General features: G+C 37.2%; 3 protein-coding genes across 3 annotated transcripts; 2 read left to right on the top strand and 1 right to left on the bottom strand.

The window, feature by feature from the left end:
• The first annotated feature begins 452 nt into the window (after window positions 1–452).
• LOC105381673 (clavesin-1) lies at window positions 453–6,226 on the top strand. Its single transcript, XM_048626504.1, has 6 exons — window positions 453–756; window positions 2,001–2,157; window positions 2,921–3,035; window positions 3,784–3,918; window positions 4,605–4,818; window positions 5,088–6,226. The coding sequence occupies exons 1-6, from the start codon at window positions 588–590 to the stop codon at window positions 5,240–5,242; spliced, it is 945 nt and encodes a 314-aa protein (XP_048482461.1). The 5' UTR covers window positions 453–587; the 3' UTR covers window positions 5,243–6,226.
• Window positions 6,227–7,365: 1,139 nt separating this feature from the next.
• On the top strand, window positions 7,366–11,999 carry LOC125489738 (alpha-tocopherol transfer protein-like). The gene is made up of 6 exons (XM_048626589.1): window positions 7,366–7,921; window positions 8,736–8,892; window positions 9,375–9,492; window positions 10,239–10,370; window positions 10,979–11,192; window positions 11,774–11,999. The coding sequence occupies exons 1-6, from the start codon at window positions 7,768–7,770 to the stop codon at window positions 11,926–11,928; spliced, it is 930 nt and encodes a 309-aa protein (XP_048482546.1). The 5' UTR covers window positions 7,366–7,767; the 3' UTR covers window positions 11,929–11,999.
• Window positions 12,000–13,580: 1,581 nt separating this feature from the next.
• On the bottom strand, window positions 13,581–18,172 carry LOC105381671 (alpha-tocopherol transfer protein-like). Its single transcript, XM_048626530.1, has 7 exons — window positions 18,006–18,172; window positions 17,527–17,704; window positions 15,613–15,829; window positions 14,995–15,187; window positions 14,692–14,835; window positions 13,929–14,241; window positions 13,581–13,839 (listed from the first exon to the last, which is right to left on the bottom strand). The coding sequence occupies exons 1-7, from the start codon at window positions 18,027–18,029 to the stop codon at window positions 13,685–13,687; spliced, it is 1,224 nt and encodes a 407-aa protein (XP_048482487.1). The 5' UTR covers window positions 18,030–18,172; the 3' UTR covers window positions 13,581–13,684.
• Window positions 18,173–20,581: the final 2,409 nt, after the last annotated feature.

Raw genomic sequence — 20,581 nt, 5'->3', positions numbered from 1 at the left:
CTAGTCACGCAACAGTACAAGTGGAATAGAAAATAAAAATTTATATCCCATTATCAATTGATTTTGTCTATGGATCGACTTTTTGTATGGGTTATATCAATTGAATTGTTATTAATTGACACAGAATTCGCAATAGCATAATAAAATTGACCCCCTATACCTACGATTAGAGTTTTTTTTTGCGTTAATTTTGACATCAAAGTGTTGATTAGCCATCAAGTGATTATGAAAATCATCAAGTATTATCTAACTCCTTTCGACTGTATTTGCATCGCTAAATATCTAGAGGCCGCCCATTTAAATCCATTACTGTCATTCAATACACAGCAAACTTCTACAGTTATATGAAATCCAAAGTATTCCGCTCTGGAGTCATTTGGTTAAAAAGTAAACTAAGTATCTGTTAAAAAAAACGTTAAAGTACTTAATTGTACGCGAAAAAAAACGCCAGAAAGGTCCTGCGAGGAAAACCCTAACGATCATTGAAGCAGTCGAAATAACACGTTCCTCAAGGCTGCACCGCTTCGGCTTTGCGTCGAAAATTTACCTTAGTTTGATTTTAGACACAGTGACACTAGGAACTAAAAATGGTGGTCAGAGCTGGACCCAGTCACCCCCTCTTCAAGACCAGACCGAACCAGGTGCAGGAGATTCGGAAGATGTTTGGATTTAACGATGAAAAAAGTCTCAACGATGCCATCGATGTGCTGCAAGCGTGGGCGCGGCAGCAGAACCATTTTGTCGTGAAAGAGTTTCGTGAGTATTTTTTTGTCTATGGCTATTGTTATTGAATATTTTAGGGGTGAAAAGGGTGGGTTTTGTTAAGGAACGAGAATTCGGTTGTGGATGTAAAATAATAATAGTAAAAATGTGAATTAACCAATAATTATAGTTCAGTACATCAAATTTTTAAGGTATGTTCCTAACCTATCCCAATCCTTTTTTTGTAGAGTCTCGTTGGTCAGTCATTATCTAAACTAATGAAATATTTTCTAAAATTTCTATACAAAAAGTTAATTAGGATTATTTAATATTATCTAGCGTATATAAGTGAGATGATTAATTAACTTTATAAAAATGAATCCTAGAATTGAACATTTTATAAGCAATAATTTAAAAGTAAGTTAATATGCTTTTGTGGTAACGTTAACAATATGATGGTATTTTCTAGTTAGCGAGTTTTGGTCTGCTGTGTCACATTAACATTATACAAAATATTATATTAATAGTATTACATAAAATAGTTATTGTAGTTACTGTTGAGCTTGAATAATTTTAGTTAAAAGTTAGGTTCATTATGTTTTTATCATATTAAATAATGGTTTTAGTGTTGTTGTAAACATAAGGATATTTTTTCAAAGGTCATATTTTTTATTCAACATAATTATATTAACGACCAGTATGCGCTTATAGGTTTTTTGCGTTACGTTTTTGTTTAACATAACCTGCTTTTAAGAGTGTAGGTACCTAACTGGTTAAGCCCAAAAATTTTTAAGATTCAAAATTAACCACGTCACTGGTTTAATACTCGCACCAAAATGTTGGAGTGTCTAATTTGAATTTGAAAACCTTGTCTTTATCATTTTAGTATCATTATTTATTTACCTCCATTAGGTATATTCATATTTCCGTTCTAACCCCCCTTAAGAAGATCCCCGATAATACATTATATATTATTATTTAAACTAGTCAAAAACGGATCATCCACAGTCAATCTACCTATTAATGGTTAAATTCAACCCTAAGAATTTTTCATCTAACGAACAAACTACGTACAAATTTGTAGGCAAATCCTTCGTTGGACGCACACAGTGCCTTGGATAATCAAATATTGATGAACCGTTACATCGCTTATTTATCATCATCATCGCATCACAACCCATCACGTCCCCACTGCAAGGGCACGGGTCTTCTTCCAATGAAGAAAGGGTTTTAGGCCTAGTCCACCACGCTCTCTTAGTGCGCATTGGTGGATCCTTATTTATACTGATATTTTTCAGCCCGCGACTACCTAGAGGCGTATGTGATCACTTCGAAGGGATCACTGGAGAAAGCTAAGAAACGCCTCGACAAGCGGTGTACTCTGCGCCGGCTGATGCCCGAACTCTTCGACAATATCAACGTGAAAACCGATTTCCAGACCCTCTTCAAGACTTTGTAAGTAGTTAACTATGATAAAAATTGTTATGAAAAGGTGACTGTTTCTTTTGCAAAACTATGCATAAATTTCATGTATCTTTAGAAATGCTACAATGTCCCAAATTAAGTCGCTACATGAAACTTGGTTCATCACAACCCATCCAACCGGTCCAATAAAGGAAGGGTTTTAGGCCTTAGTTCACCACGCTGGGCTAGTACGGGTTGGTGGACCCCAACACAAGCAAGCTTGTGCTGAGAGAGTTGTCGGGTAAGTGGGCAACCCGACTGTCAGATGTTTACAAGCTGCCCGAAGGCCTCTGGCCCATGGCAGCGGCCAGAAAACAACCACTTACAGTCACCTATCCAATGAGTGACCGTGCCATGTGTTGCTTAACTTTAATGATCAGTTACAATCACTGAAGCTAGCTCAACTTTTCTTCGCTGCAAAGGGTATAATTTCTACCTATTTTCATTTCAAAGTGTACCACTATAATCAGTTTTGGTATCTAATAGATGGATACTTTTAAATAATTATTTACTTGTGGCTGTACAAATTATAACCTGTTTAACTATCTTAAAACATAAATAATAATTAAAAACAGCACGAAGTATGAGAAAAAGTTGTTAGACTTCCTGTCCGTAATTTAGGTCTTTCAAAATACTTTAACTAAGTATTTAAGTAGGTACTTAGTAAGATTGGTTTTAAATTGAACTAAGAAGAAGATGTACGCATTGAATTTACAAAAAGTTTAGGTACATTGAAATACGATTTTTTTTTCAGAAAACATGCAATCATGCCGATGCCCACGAAGGATTACTATCGAGTGCTTATCGATGTCTTTGCTGGAAATATTGAAACTTATAATTTAATCGACTATGTCCGGTATACTATAGTGGTAAGTGCATTGATAAGTAACCATTTTTTATAATCATTTATTATAACCATTTAGAATGTTTACATCTTACAGATGGCTAATGTATTACACTCGCGATCAATGAAAAAGTCTCAGTGACATATGGAACGCCAATGGCAGATGGCTCTTTTTCATTGCTCATGAGTGTATGAATGTATTACTGTAATATTTTGTTCTGCAATGATTTGGCTAAGTAATTTTTGATTTGAATATTCAAAGCCAGTAAGACAGGAACTTATGTAACATATCTTTTAGGTATGCAGCAGGTTTTACAAAATGGTAATAAGTCTGGTTTTTTAAAGAGATCTATGGTTGTTTAATGTTGTCTAGTTAGATTAGATAAGTATGTACTTATAATAATGATGTATTAAGGAAAACAGTTTTCTTGCTCAATCAATCCTTCAGTCAAGTGGCTGAAGGATTTTAAACCGATCTATTCACTCTTTCTTTCATAAACGACCCTATTGAATATTAGACAGAACGCTACACTGCGTTACTAGTTATATATATTTTTGAACAGTAATATTATATATAAATATATGTACTTATTATATTGAGCGGTGCGATGCGGAGTGGTGCTGGAGTAATGGATAAGGCCTCATCCTCTCAATCGAGAGGCCGTGTGTTCAAATCCTGACCTGTACATTGGTACAGCCACCTCTGACTACCCTTTCGGGGATTACAGTCGTGAGTGCATATACATATATATACTTATTATATTTTATTCCAGAATGCTGAATATTACATGGTGAACGAGTACGTGACAGGATTCGAGATCATCGTGGACATGCAACAGTTCTCCCTCACAGATATTATTGCCAAAATGAACCCTTTAATATTGCAAAAACTCATGACTGCAATGATTGTAAGTAATACCAACGTGATAATAACATTTTGACAGCGCAGGTTTAAAATTTTGAAATGGCAAAACAAGAAAATCCTAATTCTGCGGCTGTTTATTTTCTTCTGTTGCATATACACATACTTGACAACTACACATTCTTAACACTACCACACATTTTTGACAAGAACACCTTGCAATAGTTGATCACACTATTGGACCAAGGAGTCGAATAAAACAAATCTATTTTTGAATCTCACCCAAAAAGGTTGGGAATCACTGCTGTAGACACATATGTCAATGAATGATATTTTCTATGGGTCTGGTACAGTGAACACTTTAATTATTAACACTCAGAAATTATAGATACTTTATATAATTTCTAGAGACTTTATCTTGACATTGTACTGTAGCATATTGTAATTAGTGTTTAGTATAAGTCACTAACATAAGAGTAAATCATTGTTACTATGCCATGGATATTTTATATAAAATTAAAAAAAAATTAATCTAAATGAAAGAAAGATGCGCCCTTCAGAATATTTTGCCTGAATAAAATGTTACCCGCGCACAGCCCCTAATTCAAACAAATTATGACAAATATTTGATATTTTAGGGCCAGCGTGAGGGTGCAATATTTTTGAGCGGTTGCGCCTGTCCTTATATACGCTAGTAATATGTAAGTCAATGAATTGCCCCCTCCTCCCCAGGAAGGCTACGGAGCTCGTATAAAGGCTATCCACGTGCTCTACGACTCCAAGTTCGTGGACGCGGTGGTGGGGCTGCTGAAGCAGGGCATGAGTGAGAAGGTCGGCAACCGGATCCAGGTGCACTCCAGCCCCGACTCCTTGCACAAGTTCATTACCCCCGAGTGTCTGCCGTCGGACTACGGCGGCAGCGGCGAGTCCATACAGGAGCTTCATGGTATGTCATTGTACAGCATTTGTACGGTTTGCACTCGCGAGCAATGAGAAAGTCCCAGGTGACAATATTACCTTATTATAGGTACATATAATTATTATGAAGTTCTGATCTGATCAGTCTGTCTGATCTTATCTTTGGGGTTTTTGATATACATTATATTATATTTACTAGACTCAACAATGAGCATAACTATTATCAGGATTTTTATACAATCAATTGCTTTTCTAGTTAGGTTTGGATTTTTAATCAATATTTTATTCACCTTACAGACAGAGTCTTCAAGGAGCTCTCGTCAGAGAAACACATTCAGCACCTCAAAGTGACGGACACTTACTGCACTGACGAGTCCATGAGGATAAGCGCCAAGTTCAACGAGGATTACATGGGCATGCCGGGCAGCTTCCGGACTCTCACTGTAGACTAATTACCTATATGTTAATAATTAATTGACAATTTAATAAGTTAAGCCACGGTTTCACCATACTCTGTTAGATCATAACAAGGGATTAGTTGTTGGTTGACACATCTGTCAAGAATTGAATATAGAGATGACGTATAATTGATGATATTATTATAATGTAACAGGGGTGTTATTGATATAACAGACTATGGTGAAACTAGGCATAAATAATCGATATCTGTGACTAGTATGTATTAGCGGTAGTGGTTGGATTTCTATAACTAGTCTTAATAAAGGAACAATATCTAAAAATGTTGCTTGCAAAATAAATTGGAGTAGAAAAACGTCTTGACAGTTCTCTGTGTAGAGGTGTATAGCGAGATAGCAAAAGTCCTTCAGTCATTTTGATATTTTATAAAGACGAGAATAGACTTTTATGAAGCATTTATGAAGCACTCGAAGAGAAAGAGATTCCATGAAGTTACCTAGGTATTTAATTTTATTATTAAACTCACGGGCAATGAAAAGGTTCCACTGAGAAAAACACCAAATTACTCTTTAACGGAAAAGGCTAGCTTAATGATGCCTTCTGCAACATTAAAGTACATTTAACAGTGCATCAGGATATTACCAACAAACTACGGTATAATTTTGTACAAATTTTAAATTAAATGTTTGAAAAAATTGGGGTCGTTTGATGTCGGCATTTCGTGGGTGGAACTATTTCATTGCGCGTGAGTGTAATTGGAAATGTACCACCATATTTTCTGTTTGTCCCATATCAGTTCAACTCATTTATTTTTTATTTTTTTTTACATTCAAAAATGATTGGTTGACAGGAAAAAACTTAAGTTCCAATGTATAGGTACGAGTATTTTGATATAATTGCTATTAGGTACTTAAATTAATAAACTGTATTTTTTGTACCATTAATGTATGTGTGTGATGATAAAGTAGTTGTGTATTTTAATTACTCTTTTGTAAATATATAATTTACATTATTTGGGATCAATGTAGTTTTATTTTTGCGTTTATTTTTTTAAGCCTTCTCGTCAGAGAAGTAAGTGCAGTTATGTACCTTGCTGTGGGTTATTTGGAATTACTGGACAAAAGTCAATAAAAATGGCTTTGAAGAAAGATGTACTAGACTGCCTAAAATAAGGAAAAACGCCTAGTGAAGTGTGAAAGTAAACCTCGACGACCGAATGGCGTAGTGGTTAGTGACCCTGACTGCTATGCCAAAGGTCCCGGGTTCGATTCCCGGCTGGGGCAATTATTTGTTTTTAGACAGATATTTGTACTCGGGTCATGGGTGTTGATATTTACAGTTTTTGCCCTTATACACAGTTTCTGCCTAGCTAGGGGTCGGATGGCTGTGTGTGAGATGTTCCCACATATTTATTTATTTATACCTACTCAGTATAGGAAACTGGTATTTGGCTACACTTTTATTTTTTTCTCATTAAAACTCTTTTATATGACGTTAGAGAACTGGTTTACAATTTGAATCTACGTCATTCTGCTCAAGTTAAATCAGCAAATAACTTGTTATGTTAAGCGCGAAAGCACAAATATACGTAAACAAGTACTTTTATTTGATAATAATAAATAAATATGTGGGGACATCTCACACACGCCCACCCGACCCCAAGCTAGGCAGAACCTGTGTTATGGGTGTCGGACAACTGATATATCTACACAAATACATAGATAGATACATACTAAATATAAATATCAACACCCAAGACCCGAGTGAAAATATCTGTCCTTCAACAAATATCTGCCCCAGCCGGGAATCGAACCCGGGACCTTCGGCATAGCAGTCAGGGTCACTGACCACTACGCCTTTCGACCGTCATGATATCGGAAATGGAATATTATACTTTTCGCAATAGAATAGATTAGTTGATCCGCAACATTAAGTTTGATTTATCGGTCTATATTTATATTTCTACTAATACAAGACAAATTAATTATGTAACCTTCCGGAGTCTCCTGACGCATTTAAGTAACTATCATCCAGGTTAACTAAAGTAGGGCTTAGAAATGAAATCAGATGAAACTATAAAATGTTTTTTAATCGACTTAAAATTTTACAGTAATTTGTCGATAGTCATAATATTAGTTATCATCACCTATTACTATTACATTTCCCAATGACTTGTATAGCCAAAGGTGGCGGTTCTTGCTTGACAAAACACGACTCTATCTCGTTTCAGTAAGCGTACCGATTGCGTGACATGCCCCCAAAACGAAACACCATGTAGCGAATCAAGATCATATCTTAATTCATAACAAGACCGCGACTTGAGTTCACGCGTAGGAGAGCGGTTAAATTATACCTACCAATATTATAAAATAAAAAAAACTCTACCAACACGTAATAAAAACCGGCTTACGTTCAAAACCTTGTTTTAAAAGTTATCATTGATATAGCATTGATTACGAAGTTAATTTTGGCAAGTGACTGGTTTTCAGTGAGTGTGTTTACCTTGAAAACTTTGTAAGTGTATATTTTTAATAAAGCAAATAAAAATAAAAGTGACATAATGGGCAAGGAATTATTTTTTGAATTCAATGAAAATCAAAAAGAAAATGTCCGTAAGGAGCTTGGATACAATAGTGACGAGGAAGTGGATAAGGCCCTCGACACTTTGGAAGACTGGATTTCTAAGCAGAGTCACTTCGTTGTGAAAAAATTCGGTATGCACCTACACATTATTAATAAATAATAAACAAATATTTTAATATTATAAAACCTATCACTGATTTATCATGTATATAAGCAATCGTCGTCGTAAGCGTGATTGTGACAGATTCTATTTTTGTCTCAAATAAAATTGTATCGGTAGATCTATTCAGTTGTTAAATCTGTCAGTAAATAATTTTTTTTATTCTTATAACTTACACTTTAACAAAATAAAGATTGGTAAGAAGAAATAAGTATAGTATGTATTGGGTTTATGTATTGTATATGTATGTAACTTATAGGCATAATATTTATTATACATATACGCACTCACGCCTCGTACTAATGTACTCCCTTGCGGGGTAGGCAGAGCATTGCTGCACCCACTTTTCGCCAGAGTGTTATGTTAGTCCCAATGTAATAGGGGGCGGGCCTATTGCCATTTTACGGGCACATCCATGACCCGAGAACAAATATCTGTGTTTAAACAAATATCTGCCCCAGCCGGGAATCGAACCCGAAGTATATTCTAGTGTTTATAGGTATTTCAACAAATAACTTTTTCCTCTCAGTCTATCGCACTACCTATAACTTTCTCCAAAACACCCAAGGTTTGCTGGAAGAGAATGCTGTTAGCATTAATTTCGCCTATGTACATATTAGTGTGCAGTAAAGTATTTAATAATAATAATAAGAAATAAACCGTATCAACAAAAACAAAGAGTCTTCTAAAGAAAAGTTCTTACCTTCGGCATAACAGCCAAATTCTCTAACCACTACACCACTGTTCCTGAATATACCTACTCAACTTTGTACATTTGATTCCAGACAGACAATATCTAGAGAGGCATCTGATGGCATCCAAAGGCTCGTTGGAAAGACTGAAGAAGCACTTGGATAAATTATGTACTTTCCGCACGCTGCTGCCTGAGTACCTGGTCGATATGGACGTGGAGAAGGACTTTCAGGACTACCTGTCTTTAGGGTGAGTTCAGGGGTTTTCATTAATTCCCAAAAATCATAAAAGTTGTTCATAATGAGCCTCTGAATCACCCTAATGGATTAAACCAATGATGGGTGCAGAATAGCTGCAACTTTACGCTATGTTACTAACAAAGCTCACACTGCGCATACTAGCATCCCCGATACTTGACCATAATATTTATCACAAAATGCCTATAACCTAACAATGTCAATAAACCCACAATATAGATAAGACATTCACTAGGCACCTAAGTTACTGATGTGGAGAACAAAATAACCTCAAGGTCAAATTACGATGATGTAGGTAGGTACAATCATACAAGTTTAACTTTTTGTTTGACCTCAAAATACTGAACCGCAGATAGGTATTGTATTAAATTTTAATGTGTTAGGATAAAACAAAAGAGAGATTTTAATCAAGTTTAAACTCGAAAAGTCATAATTAATCGTTTTTTTGTTTGTAAAGTATGTATTTTTTTTCAGGTACAATGGAATATTGCCAAAACCAACTCCAGAACATTATAGAGTGTGCTTCTCCAAGTTTTATACCGAAAATTATGACAAATTCTCTGTTGTTGACTTTTATAAATACATGAATTTGGTAAGTTAGCTTTATATGACCATAATACCTCATGCATTAATATTATAATTTACTTATGTGGGTTCGATTCATACTCATGCACCTAACAAATTTCATATTAAATACACGATGTGCAGTAGTTGTACGACCAGCGTCTGTATTGGGTTAGGTACTTAGGAGCATTAACTTACCCTTGTTGTTGGCAAATTATGAATAAGGATATTATCATCACCTAGTAGATATGTAGACGACCGAATGGCGTAGTGGTTAGTGACCCTGACTACTGAGCCGATGGTCCCGGGTTCGATTCCCGGCCGGGGCAGATATTTGTTTAAACACAGATATTTGTTCTCGGGTCTTGGATGTGCCCGTAAAATGGCAATAGGCCCGCCCCCTATTACATTGGGACTAACATACACTCTAGCGAAAAGTGGGTGGTGGGTGGGTGGGTGGCAATGCACCTCTGCCTACCCCGCAAGGGAGTACATTAGTACAAGGCGTGAGTGCGTGTTTTGTTTTTTTTTTAGTAGATATGTCCTCATGCATAGGTACTTGACTGAAATACAAAGTTTGTGAGAGCTACTATCGTACACTTATTATTATTATTATTTTATTCTTTATTGCACAATTTACAATAGTAATAATGTACAACAGGTGAAATTATGATGGAACGAGATAGAGTCGTCATTAGCACAGCAGCTGCTAAAAGCTAGTACCGCTGAGTTGAAAACAATGTATCTATATTTAAACATTAAAATTGTTTCCAGATTGTCCACTACATACTTCACTACGACTACTGCATAGGAACGGTAATGATTATTGACTTCCAACATGTCAACATGAGCCTCCTCACGAAGGTTAATCCGGTGATTATACAAAGAGGAAGATCCATTATTATTGTAAGTGAAAATTTTATGAACTATTAAGTAATTATTCAGTAAACATTAAATGAAGCAAAGTGAAGCGATGTTATCGATGATAATATGTGGGGACATCTCACACACGGCCATCTGACCCGAAGCTAGACAGAGCCTGTGTTATAGGTATCGGACAGCTGATATATCTACACAAATACATAGATAGATACATATTAAATATAAATATCAACACCCAAGACCCGAGTACAAATATGTCTTTAAAAAAATATCTGCCCCAGCCGGGAATCGAACCTTCGGCTTAGCAGTCAGGGTCACTAACCACTACACCAGTCGGCCGTCAAGGCTTCATAAGGAGAAGGCATTAGAGTGCGGGCATGAAAACGGGGGGATGAGTCTGATTTCGCCAGTTTTATAACAGCAAGAGCTCTAGTAAATAATAAAAAATTAAACCTGTCTGTACAAACAAACAAAAATATTGAAGACGTCTCTACAATTTTATTAATCATCTTATATTAAAACTGTTCAGTTTCAGTTTTTTGGGTAAAGGTCCTAGAATTTTAAAAAAATCTAGAAAGAATTGAAAATGCAGAAGCTATTTTTGTATCATTATTATTATTATATTTTTGCAGGACGGCTTCGGAATGAGACTGAAGGGAATTTACATTATAAACTCTTCGAAGTTTCTGGAATCTCTAGTATCACTTATTAAGCAAGGCTTGACGGCGAAATTGCGAGATCGTCTGCACGTTCTCAGTGATCCTGAATCATTGCACAAATTCTTTCCAAAGAGGATCTTACCATCTGATTACGGTGGCGAAGAGAAATCTTTGGCTGAAATTCATGGTAAGTTAGATATAGTGCCTATGGATGATATATGGCTTGAAGCCCGTAATGCCTAGCTAAGTACCGACTTATCTTCGTGTCATCCAAAGTATTTTAGTTGTAGTATTTAAAAACATGTGAATATGAAGTATAGTTCCCTAAAAAAAATGTGTTTTGGCAGTAGGTCACTGAGTAAACTAGGCTTTAGGATATATTATTTACGAAATTACATCACATTATTCGAGACGGCAGTATCTTTTGTAAGGTAATATATGAAGGGGTTTTAGCATAAGCAGACTGTCTTTATAGTATTGAAAATTTTGTAAAACCTAATTGAGAGCAAAATTTATCAAAAACTCAGTAAAGTCCCAGTACGACTCGCGCTCACGTACTAAGGGTGGTGTAAAATTTTGCTAGCAAATACTAATACTAACATGAGTTTTCACAGTTTTTGCAAGAATAAAAAAGTTATATTTTGCCATGTCACAAAATGTGATATTTCTCAAAACAAGTCCCTATACTTGTTGTTGGTGAATATGTTATTCTTCGAAATTATGTGTAAGAAGGCGCTGCCTGTAACAACGTCGTATCTCTTTTTTCAGAAATAACATTTAAAGCCTTCAAGTCGGAGGGTAACATTAAGAAAATGAAAGAAGCAGACAAGGCGAAGACCGACGAAGCCTTCAGAGATTCAACCAAGTTCAGTGAAGAAATGTTGGGAATGCCTGGCTCTTTTAAAATGCTAAGTGTCGATTAATTTATTTTTTATTGGTTTTTATAATTTATGTGAAAAAAAAATCATATTTTTTTAGTAAGTACCTATAAATACATTTTTGTTTCCTTTGTCAGTTTGCCATGTCCTATAGTAGACTGAGACATGAGTGTGTGTGTGTGTGTGCCTGTTCATCCATTATTATCACCTTCACTATTCTAGTTTGTAAGTAATATATTATTATTGACGATCCGTTATTTTACATAAATGTCCTTTGTATCTATAAAAACATAAAAACACATTCGTAAAACACAAAACCTAAAAAGTTAAAATAAAAAATATTTTACTTACATAATAAAACGTTGATTCAAACAAGTAAAATATATATAACCTATTTTAGATTGATAAAAAATATTTATATACTTTTGCGTAACGCCTACCCGATTTTTCATTTTCCTTGCCCATTATTAAAAAAAATGGAGGAAGTAAGTGAAGCTTTTATCGTCCGAAACTTATTTGCTTTTCATTTCACCGTTAAAAGCTTTTTACTGTAGGTGTTTCCAAATTTTACTTTACAATACCTTACATCTGCTTGGTTGCAGTCAAATAACATTTCATAATGTTCCAACGTTTAATAAGTGTATAGGCACACGACTATAATGTTGTGTGGGTTCTGAAAGTAGGGCTTTACTTCACACTGTGTAATTATTATTATGCTTTAAAATGAGTACCGTTGCCACCACACAATAATTATATTTCTTACTAGCTGTTCCCGCGCGCTTCGCTTCGCCTTAAAAAGTTTTCCCGTGGGAATTCCGGGATAAAAAGTACCCTATGTTCTTTCCCAGGGTCTAGACTGTATGTATACCAAATTTCATTCAAATCCGTTCAGTAGTTTTGGCGTGAAAGAGTAACAGACAGACAGACAGACAGACAGACAGACACAGTTACTTTCGCATTTATAATATTATTAAGTTAGGATTTATCATTAGTTTTCTAGCCCAAAATTCTACAAGTACACTCACGAGTCACGAGCAATGAAAAAGTTCTACCTACAAAATGTTGACAAAAACATTTAATTTAGAATTTCATCAAAATATTTACGTTTTAGTAGGTAACATTCGGTCTGTTTAATGCTCTTTAATATTTGAGACAGCGTTATTTAGCTATCGAGAAGGAGATGAAAGCCCAAAACCTGACCACATCGACAACCCGGGATAGAATATCCTGGCGCCGAAGTACGAGGAGGCCCGACCCCAGCTGAACTGGGAAAAGGGCAGGAGAAAGAAGAAGAAGTTATTTAGCTAGTAATTCGAGTAATTTTATGCTTTTATCACTGGCACTATTTCATTGCTCCTCAGTGTACCCAAAAAAACACAATCTGATTACCTAAATCAGAAAATCTTTCACGAAATTGCTCTCCTAGTTTCAACTCTGCACGATGTGGCAACAACACTCGGCATAATCGACTGTTGACCGGCGACCGCTGATTGAGTGTTCGGCTGAACTCATTAATTAATGCTCCGAACGGTCCAACTGACCGATGCAGGCATTTCGAGCTGGTTCGTCTCTTATTCCGTATGTTATATTGTTGGGTCTCATACCCTTAAATTTGTTGTTCGTTTGGGTTTTCCTGCTTGCGTTGCGCAAGTTTCGGGTGTTTTGGGTGGCGGTTAAAAGTTAATAAAACAACTATATTTACTTACTATACCATTTTTTGTTATTATTTAGTAACACCACCCATAATACCTTTATTTTGAAAACACAAGCCCTTTGAGATGCCTTCAGGAAACCAGTGTTCTTAGTCAATATCAAGTTTTCTAAAAGAACCTTCCACTCCGAATACTTCGTCAAGTTTGGTCACACCTTCTCTCTTGCTCTCATCAGAACAAGCCTCGTCTTGGTCTAGGAAGTATTGACGCCACTCTGGTGTCTGGAATGTTTTCAGCCATGAATCTGAAAAATATATGAAAATAATGGGATAAGTAAGCATTATAAAGGTGCTGGGACAGCTAAGTATTATTTTGAAGAAAATTTTAATTTACTTTTCCGGGAGCATTTTATATTATACACCGATTGTTTAGTAAAGTTATAATTATATAGCTTTTGCAGTAGTTGTTTATCAGCAGATACATAGTATTCACCAGTAATTTCCTTCGAAGATATCTCGTTTCCGCCAAAATCAGAAGGGAACAATGCCTTAGGTAGTTTCTTGTAAAGTTCTTCGTAGCTGTTGTAAATGTTGATCCTCTCGGCTACCTTCGGTTTCATAGCCCTTTTGAACAGATTCAGCAACGCCTCGCAGTATTGCGGTATCCCAATCAGATGGACACCTTTAAGTTTTGCGGCTAAACAATGCTGTGGAAGAATAATTTATTCAATAGTGATTATATAAATATACCTACATAAAATTATCGTATGAATTATGGAAACTGTAAACGGTACAGAATAATAATATGATAGTGATAAAACTGGATAAAACAAATTAAGATACAAGATACAGTGGGCTACCAACGGCTACGTGGCGTAGATGCCAAATCCCAATGCCTATACATCGAATTTTGGAAAGATAATAACTTTCGATATTAGGTTAGGTACTATAAAAAAGGCACTTCTTCTTGTGTATCGTTCGGTGTCAAACACAACAGCCACACTATGGTTGGCTACCGTGGTGTAATGATTGGCCAGTCAACAGACCGCTACGCTGCGCCAAACGTTTCTCTAACTCAGGTGATATTACGTCACTCAAGGATGCAACTTCTGCTCCTCGTGCAAGACACTCTAGGCACTGTAAAGCTACATACATACCGAAAGAATGAACGTAATATTGGAGACCAGAGTGGGCGTGCACTGCATGGCGAACTGGAACGTGACGTTCTGGTAGTCGAAGACCCAGTGCTCGCCGCCGGTGACGTCGTTCCACAGCCGGTACTCGCCGATCATGAACGATATCTTCACATAATATACTTACTTATCTAGTGCAATTTTAATTTTTCCAACAGTCTCATCCATAAGGCACTGGTTCAGATCCGACTACATCAAATTTTGGAACGAGAATCTGTCTGTACAGATGGACAAGACACTCTAGGCACTGTAAAGCTACATACATACCGACAGAATGAACGTAATATTGGAGACCAGAGTGGGCGTGCACTGCATGGCGAACTGGAACGTGACGTTCTGGTAGTCGAAGACCCAGTGCTCGCCGCCGGTGACGTCGTTCCACAGCCGGTACTCTCCGATCATGAACGATATCTTCACTATGTCGGCGAAACTTGTGTCTTTGTTCGCGTTTTCGGGGAGTCTGCAGAGACATTTAGTTTCGATGAAATACATAATAAGCATATTTATTTGAAATTAGAAGAAACACAAAATATGAGTAGGTACTTACATTAATTTGAGATAAATAAAATAAATAAATACCTAAATATGTGTATACTACCGCCTAAGATACGTTGCCGTCAGATAAAAAGAGAACTGTACCTACTAAATTTTTGTAGCTAATTAACATTCAGACAAATTATTGCTATGAACTCTCAAAGCTCTCGACGCCAACTGTGCATAAAAAGCGTGACATTAGAAGTACTTATTTGAACATTCATCTTTTACAACCACTAGTTGGTTCTCCCGCGAATGACAGTATCAGAGGTAATTTATATCAAAGAATCATAATTATAATTTATTTTACTTAGTACCTACTTATTCATTCATAAACAGGTTGGTACATACCTAAAAATAGATATACGATGATTATCATCCGTCCGTTTTGGTAGAAGCAACCAGTAGCCAGTTTTTAAAACATTTTCAATAGTCGGTGATAATGGGTCTCTGTTTTTCAATAAATCAGACATTTTGTTTTTGGCCGAATAGAAGTTATCCAACTTGTCTTTCACTTTCTCTGTGCTGAAATTGCAGGATACCAAGTATCTTATCAGCATTTGATCATCTGAAAAACGATAACCATTCATATTATATTGACATAAAAAAATGGTTCTCATAATCATCATATTTGTTATCATGGATTCGGCCATGACCAGATCATGAAAAAAATACCTATGTTATCTGTACATAACCGAACATACAGAAAGAATGGGATGAAATTCAGTGTAAGGCCCTCGTTGCTGATATTATGGCTAACTCCTCGGGGGCCCACCTTGCACGGATTAAGGCGGTTAGCGTCAATTCACACGTACCACAACCACACCACGTCGCAGCGCCAAAATGTGGTCACGCTGTGGTTACGTGTGAATTGTGTGACAGCGGCTTTTTGCAGTTGCGTTGTGGCAGCGACAAAATGTCGATGTGGTTGCGTTGTCGCTGTCATTGCGATGTGGTAACCACGTCGTCGTGTGCAGTTAATACGGAAAACAGGTTGCCGCGGTGCCGCCGCGTTGCCGTTGCGATGTGGTTGCGTTGTGGTTGCGTTGTGGTTGCGATGTGGTTGCGATGTGGTTGCGATGTGGTCGTATTACACAGGTGGTCGATAACAACGGCAAAATGTGGCACGTGTGAATTGGATTATTCATTGTCAATACAAAATATACGCCCGACCACATCGCGTGGTTGTGGTGTGGTTGTGGCTGTGGTGTGGTTGTGGTACGTCTGAATTGACCCTTACGAGACCGGAAGCGGGAGCCTGGTTGCATGCACTGCCTTCGCCCCAGCTTGGCACATATTTGGACAATGACAGTTTACCAATGATTTCAAAAGGAAGGATACGCCCGTCTGAACGTTTTGTCATAAGAAAATGGCACCCGCTCGCTGGCCCTAATTCATACAAATTATGACAGATTTATGAGATTTTAGGGCCAACGCGAGGGTGTCATTTTCTAGAACGGTTGGGCCTGTCCTTACGCTAGTAATATATAAGTCAATGCAGTTTACGCATTGCAGTAGCATTGCGATTTGGCTGCGACGTCTGTGTCCCACACAAGTGCATCTGCGGGGTGATGGTAGAGGCAGACGGCCACCACGCTCTCAGCTGCACGAGGTGTGCCCGGAGGTTGCCCCGTCATAGTGCCCTCAACGATATAATACGCAGAGCTTTGGTGTCAGCTAATATCCCGTGCGTCCTTAAATCTCCTGGTTTGTTTTGGACCGACGGGAAGCGCCCTGATGGCCTCACACTAATTCCTTGGAAAAGGGGCCAATGTCTGGTTTGGGAAGCTACATGTGTAAGTACCTATGCCGCCGCTCATCTCGGCAACACAATTCGTGCTGGAGGAGCTGCTGCCGAGAAAGCTGCAGGGGCAAAGCATTTAAAGTATTCAAATTTGAAGGCCTCTTTACAGCTTTCTGCCCTGTGTTGTCGAAGCAGCAGGTTCCTGGGGAACAGAGGCTTTATGCTTCATCGGAGAGCTTGGCAAGCGCCTGAAGGAAAAAGGTCATGATGCTCGCTCTGGGTCGTTCCTGGTTCAGCGCATTTCGTTGGCGATACAGCGCGGTAATGCGGCTGGCTTGTTGGGCACTTTCGAGCCAGGAACGATACGAGGCGGCATCTTTGACTAGTTAGACTAAGCCTGAAGCGTATACTTTGAATTTGTAAAATTTTATCTTTTAGTTCAGTTTTCATAATTTTATTTACAATTAGGTTAGGCTTCATTAGTTAAATGTTTATTTATATTATAAACTATGTTATCTTACCTATTTGCCCTTTTGGTAAATGTGGCTGCTTTTCGTACCATTCTCGAATCTTTTCCAAATTTTCTTCACAAGATTTCAAAGACACCTTTTCTTCATCCAATATTCTTTTCAAATCGCCGTCTTTTATGTTTAGCAACTTGTCAGCGTTTATGGTAAGTTTGCCATTTTTCCCTTGCAACTATAGTTTAAATAGGTAACATTAGAATAGTTTTGCATAAAAATTACGCCATCTAATAGGTGGGTACATGTTTTTGTTGTGAAATTCAAAAGGGCTCTTAGGGGTCTTACTATTAGTGGTATTAATAACATGCTGAATATTGCTGAACCAATGTTCTAAGTTATACATAACTCAAGTGTTATAACTCCACAAGACCACCGGTCATGTTTTTATTAGTCCTGTGAGGCATGTCATTTCTTTTATTTAGCACAATTTTATATCAACACGTTGGGTATTTTTAATTTAAATTTTTCACACTTACATTATCTAGTTTTTCATCCGCCATGGTGCAGAAATATTAAAAACTAATTCTTTTTATCAGAAAAAACTTTCTATCAAATAGTAATTAATATTTCCTAAGCTCCCACTATCACTTTTAGGATGATCACTATTGAGCCAATCATTGAGAATGGCGATGAGAGAAGATGTTGACACAAACTAAAAAAATATCTAGGTATCTTATTAGCATAAATTAAAATAACTATTGTAAAGTAGGGGTATTGTTTCATTAGAATTAGAAACCACAAATTGTTTTTTTAACGACATACACTCGCGCGCAATGAAAAAGTTCCAGTGACGATAAAAGTATCACCTAATAAGTTTATTACCCCTAAAAGAAAAAGGCTGGCTTAGTTAAGTACATTTAGCAGCGCATCGGATTATTAGGTATACCAACCAAACATGTAAATATAGGGGTTTTAAATTAAATGTAAAAAATGTGATACATTTTATCTGAAATAATAATTTTTTGATGGAATAAAGGGTTTGAATCTCCTGTACCAAAACGAAATGCCAATGTTAAAAATAATATTAAAATTCTATTGATCACTTTATCAACATCACCAAAGGTTAACTGTTACAGATTGCTATATGCATTAAGTTCACCATTGTACTAATTTATTTTGTGCAACAAAGAATTTAATCATAATAATTCCTACGTAACTCTAAACAGAAGGCAGTAAATAGGTAGGTACTTGTCAGGTTAAAAACTGAAAGGTGAAGGTTTCACGTTTTTTAACAATTATCTATTTTTGGGTATTAATATGTTTCTTTTTATTGCTATGAGCCCTCTACACTTTACTTTAAATGTTTTAATGATTACTGCAAAAGATAATACTTAATAATATTATTGGGATAATCATAACTCTGTCCATAAACTGAGGCCCCATTGGTGCGTTGCGTCGCAGCGTTTTTGCTATTTATATTTTTCTGTAAGTTTTCCTTAAAAAATAAATAAATAAAACCAATAAATAGCACATAGTAAACCACATAAAAACGGTCAGCCAAAAACTGTGAATTACGATCGAGGCGTGGCCCGTAATGAGAAACGGCCCGGGGGGGTCACTATAGCTTACGAACGAGAGCTGTGCAGCGATTATAAGATTCGAAACCTCCGTTTACGTTGCGTACCATGGGTAGACATGTAGGTCTGCATGTCGGGAGGTGAGCGCGCATTACAGCTCCGGTACCAGAGTGGAGATCTGGCAAATGGCTTCTCCATTGTCCCTAGTGTGGATCCCAAACACGAGTGCTCCGGATGGAGTACGGGAAGTGAGCGTGCCATCAACAGCTCCGGCACCTGTCAGGACATCAGGGAGGGGTCTCACCACCCCGAGGCGACTCTCCTAGTGAGTACTGTGGCTATACGCTGCAGCGGCTAGATCCACTGCTCCATGGATCTCTGATGTCAGACTGCCGTCTGACTGAAGGTATAGTGCCTGTTGTTTATGACCAAGTCGTCGGGAATTACAGGCACTATAAAACAATACGTAGTTTTAGAAAACGGGTAGGTATCGTGTCCCTGTCAAAATGTAAGGCAAATTTGTTAGTTCCAAAAGTGACCTTTGTTTTTTCCATGTTAGGTGGAATTTCATCAAACGCTAAACGTATTTAGTAGCCTGTCATACGTACATATGTCAGTTAGTACAAAATGTAATTAAAATTTGATTTAAATACTATTTTATATACGTTTAGCGTTTAGTAAAAGTGACCCTTAGGGCCAAATTCACGGGTTACATAGAAATCTAAGTTTCATTAAACTATGATTTCATTAATCATGATGGCCGATTTCGTATAACTTTCGTATAACAAGCGTTTAGAGTTACTTGAAATTCATCGGTGCAATTTTAATCTCGTTTACGTAACCGGTGTTTCAGCCACAGACGAGCCGGCAACACTGAAATGCGTTTAGTTCTTGCGTCGCGCCGTAAGTACATACTTTTTGCGTATTTTGATTTCGAGCAATGGAGTAACAAAACGTTTTGACACATTATAAAATAAAAAAATAATATATGTCGTTGTCAGTTAGTTTTTATTTGCTCAGTGGTCAGTGGTTTGTTTACGACGTTTGGAAATGACAGCTTCTATAACTGCGTTTAGGAACGCTAACTAGCCAATTTATAGCAGTTAGAGCTGTAACTTCGTTTAATATCGGTCGGTGATAATCGAAATGAGCGTATAAGCTCGTTTAGAGCAGAAACTGCATTTTCGATCCTTCTAACCACGTTTAATAACTTCGGTGAATTTGGCCCTTAGTGTAGTCTCGAAAATAGTATCGAATCCTGTGATCGCACCTCTGTCATGCCATCGATACGATTAACACAAGACTACAGAGTTGTGGTTATTGCAGCAGCGCTCCGAAGTTTTTCGTAAGGCCTGGGTCTCCTATTTTATGCTATATGCGGCGTCCAACTTTGGCGTAAACGTTTCAATCAACGTCCTACGGCCTACCTACGGCGTCTACTCGCCAACGTTGGCGTGTGAGGGAGACCGCATCAGTACATTTCTATAGTGAGCATTGTGACGCGGCCTACGGCGTGACGCTGGATGCGATCTACG

The sequence above is a fragment of the Plutella xylostella genome, chromosome 16 (assembly GCF_932276165.1).
Source record: "Plutella xylostella chromosome 16, ilPluXylo3.1, whole genome shotgun sequence".
Taxonomy (NCBI): Eukaryota; Metazoa; Arthropoda; class Insecta; order Lepidoptera; family Plutellidae; genus Plutella; species Plutella xylostella.
This window is presented reverse-complemented; position numbering and strand designations above follow the sequence as displayed.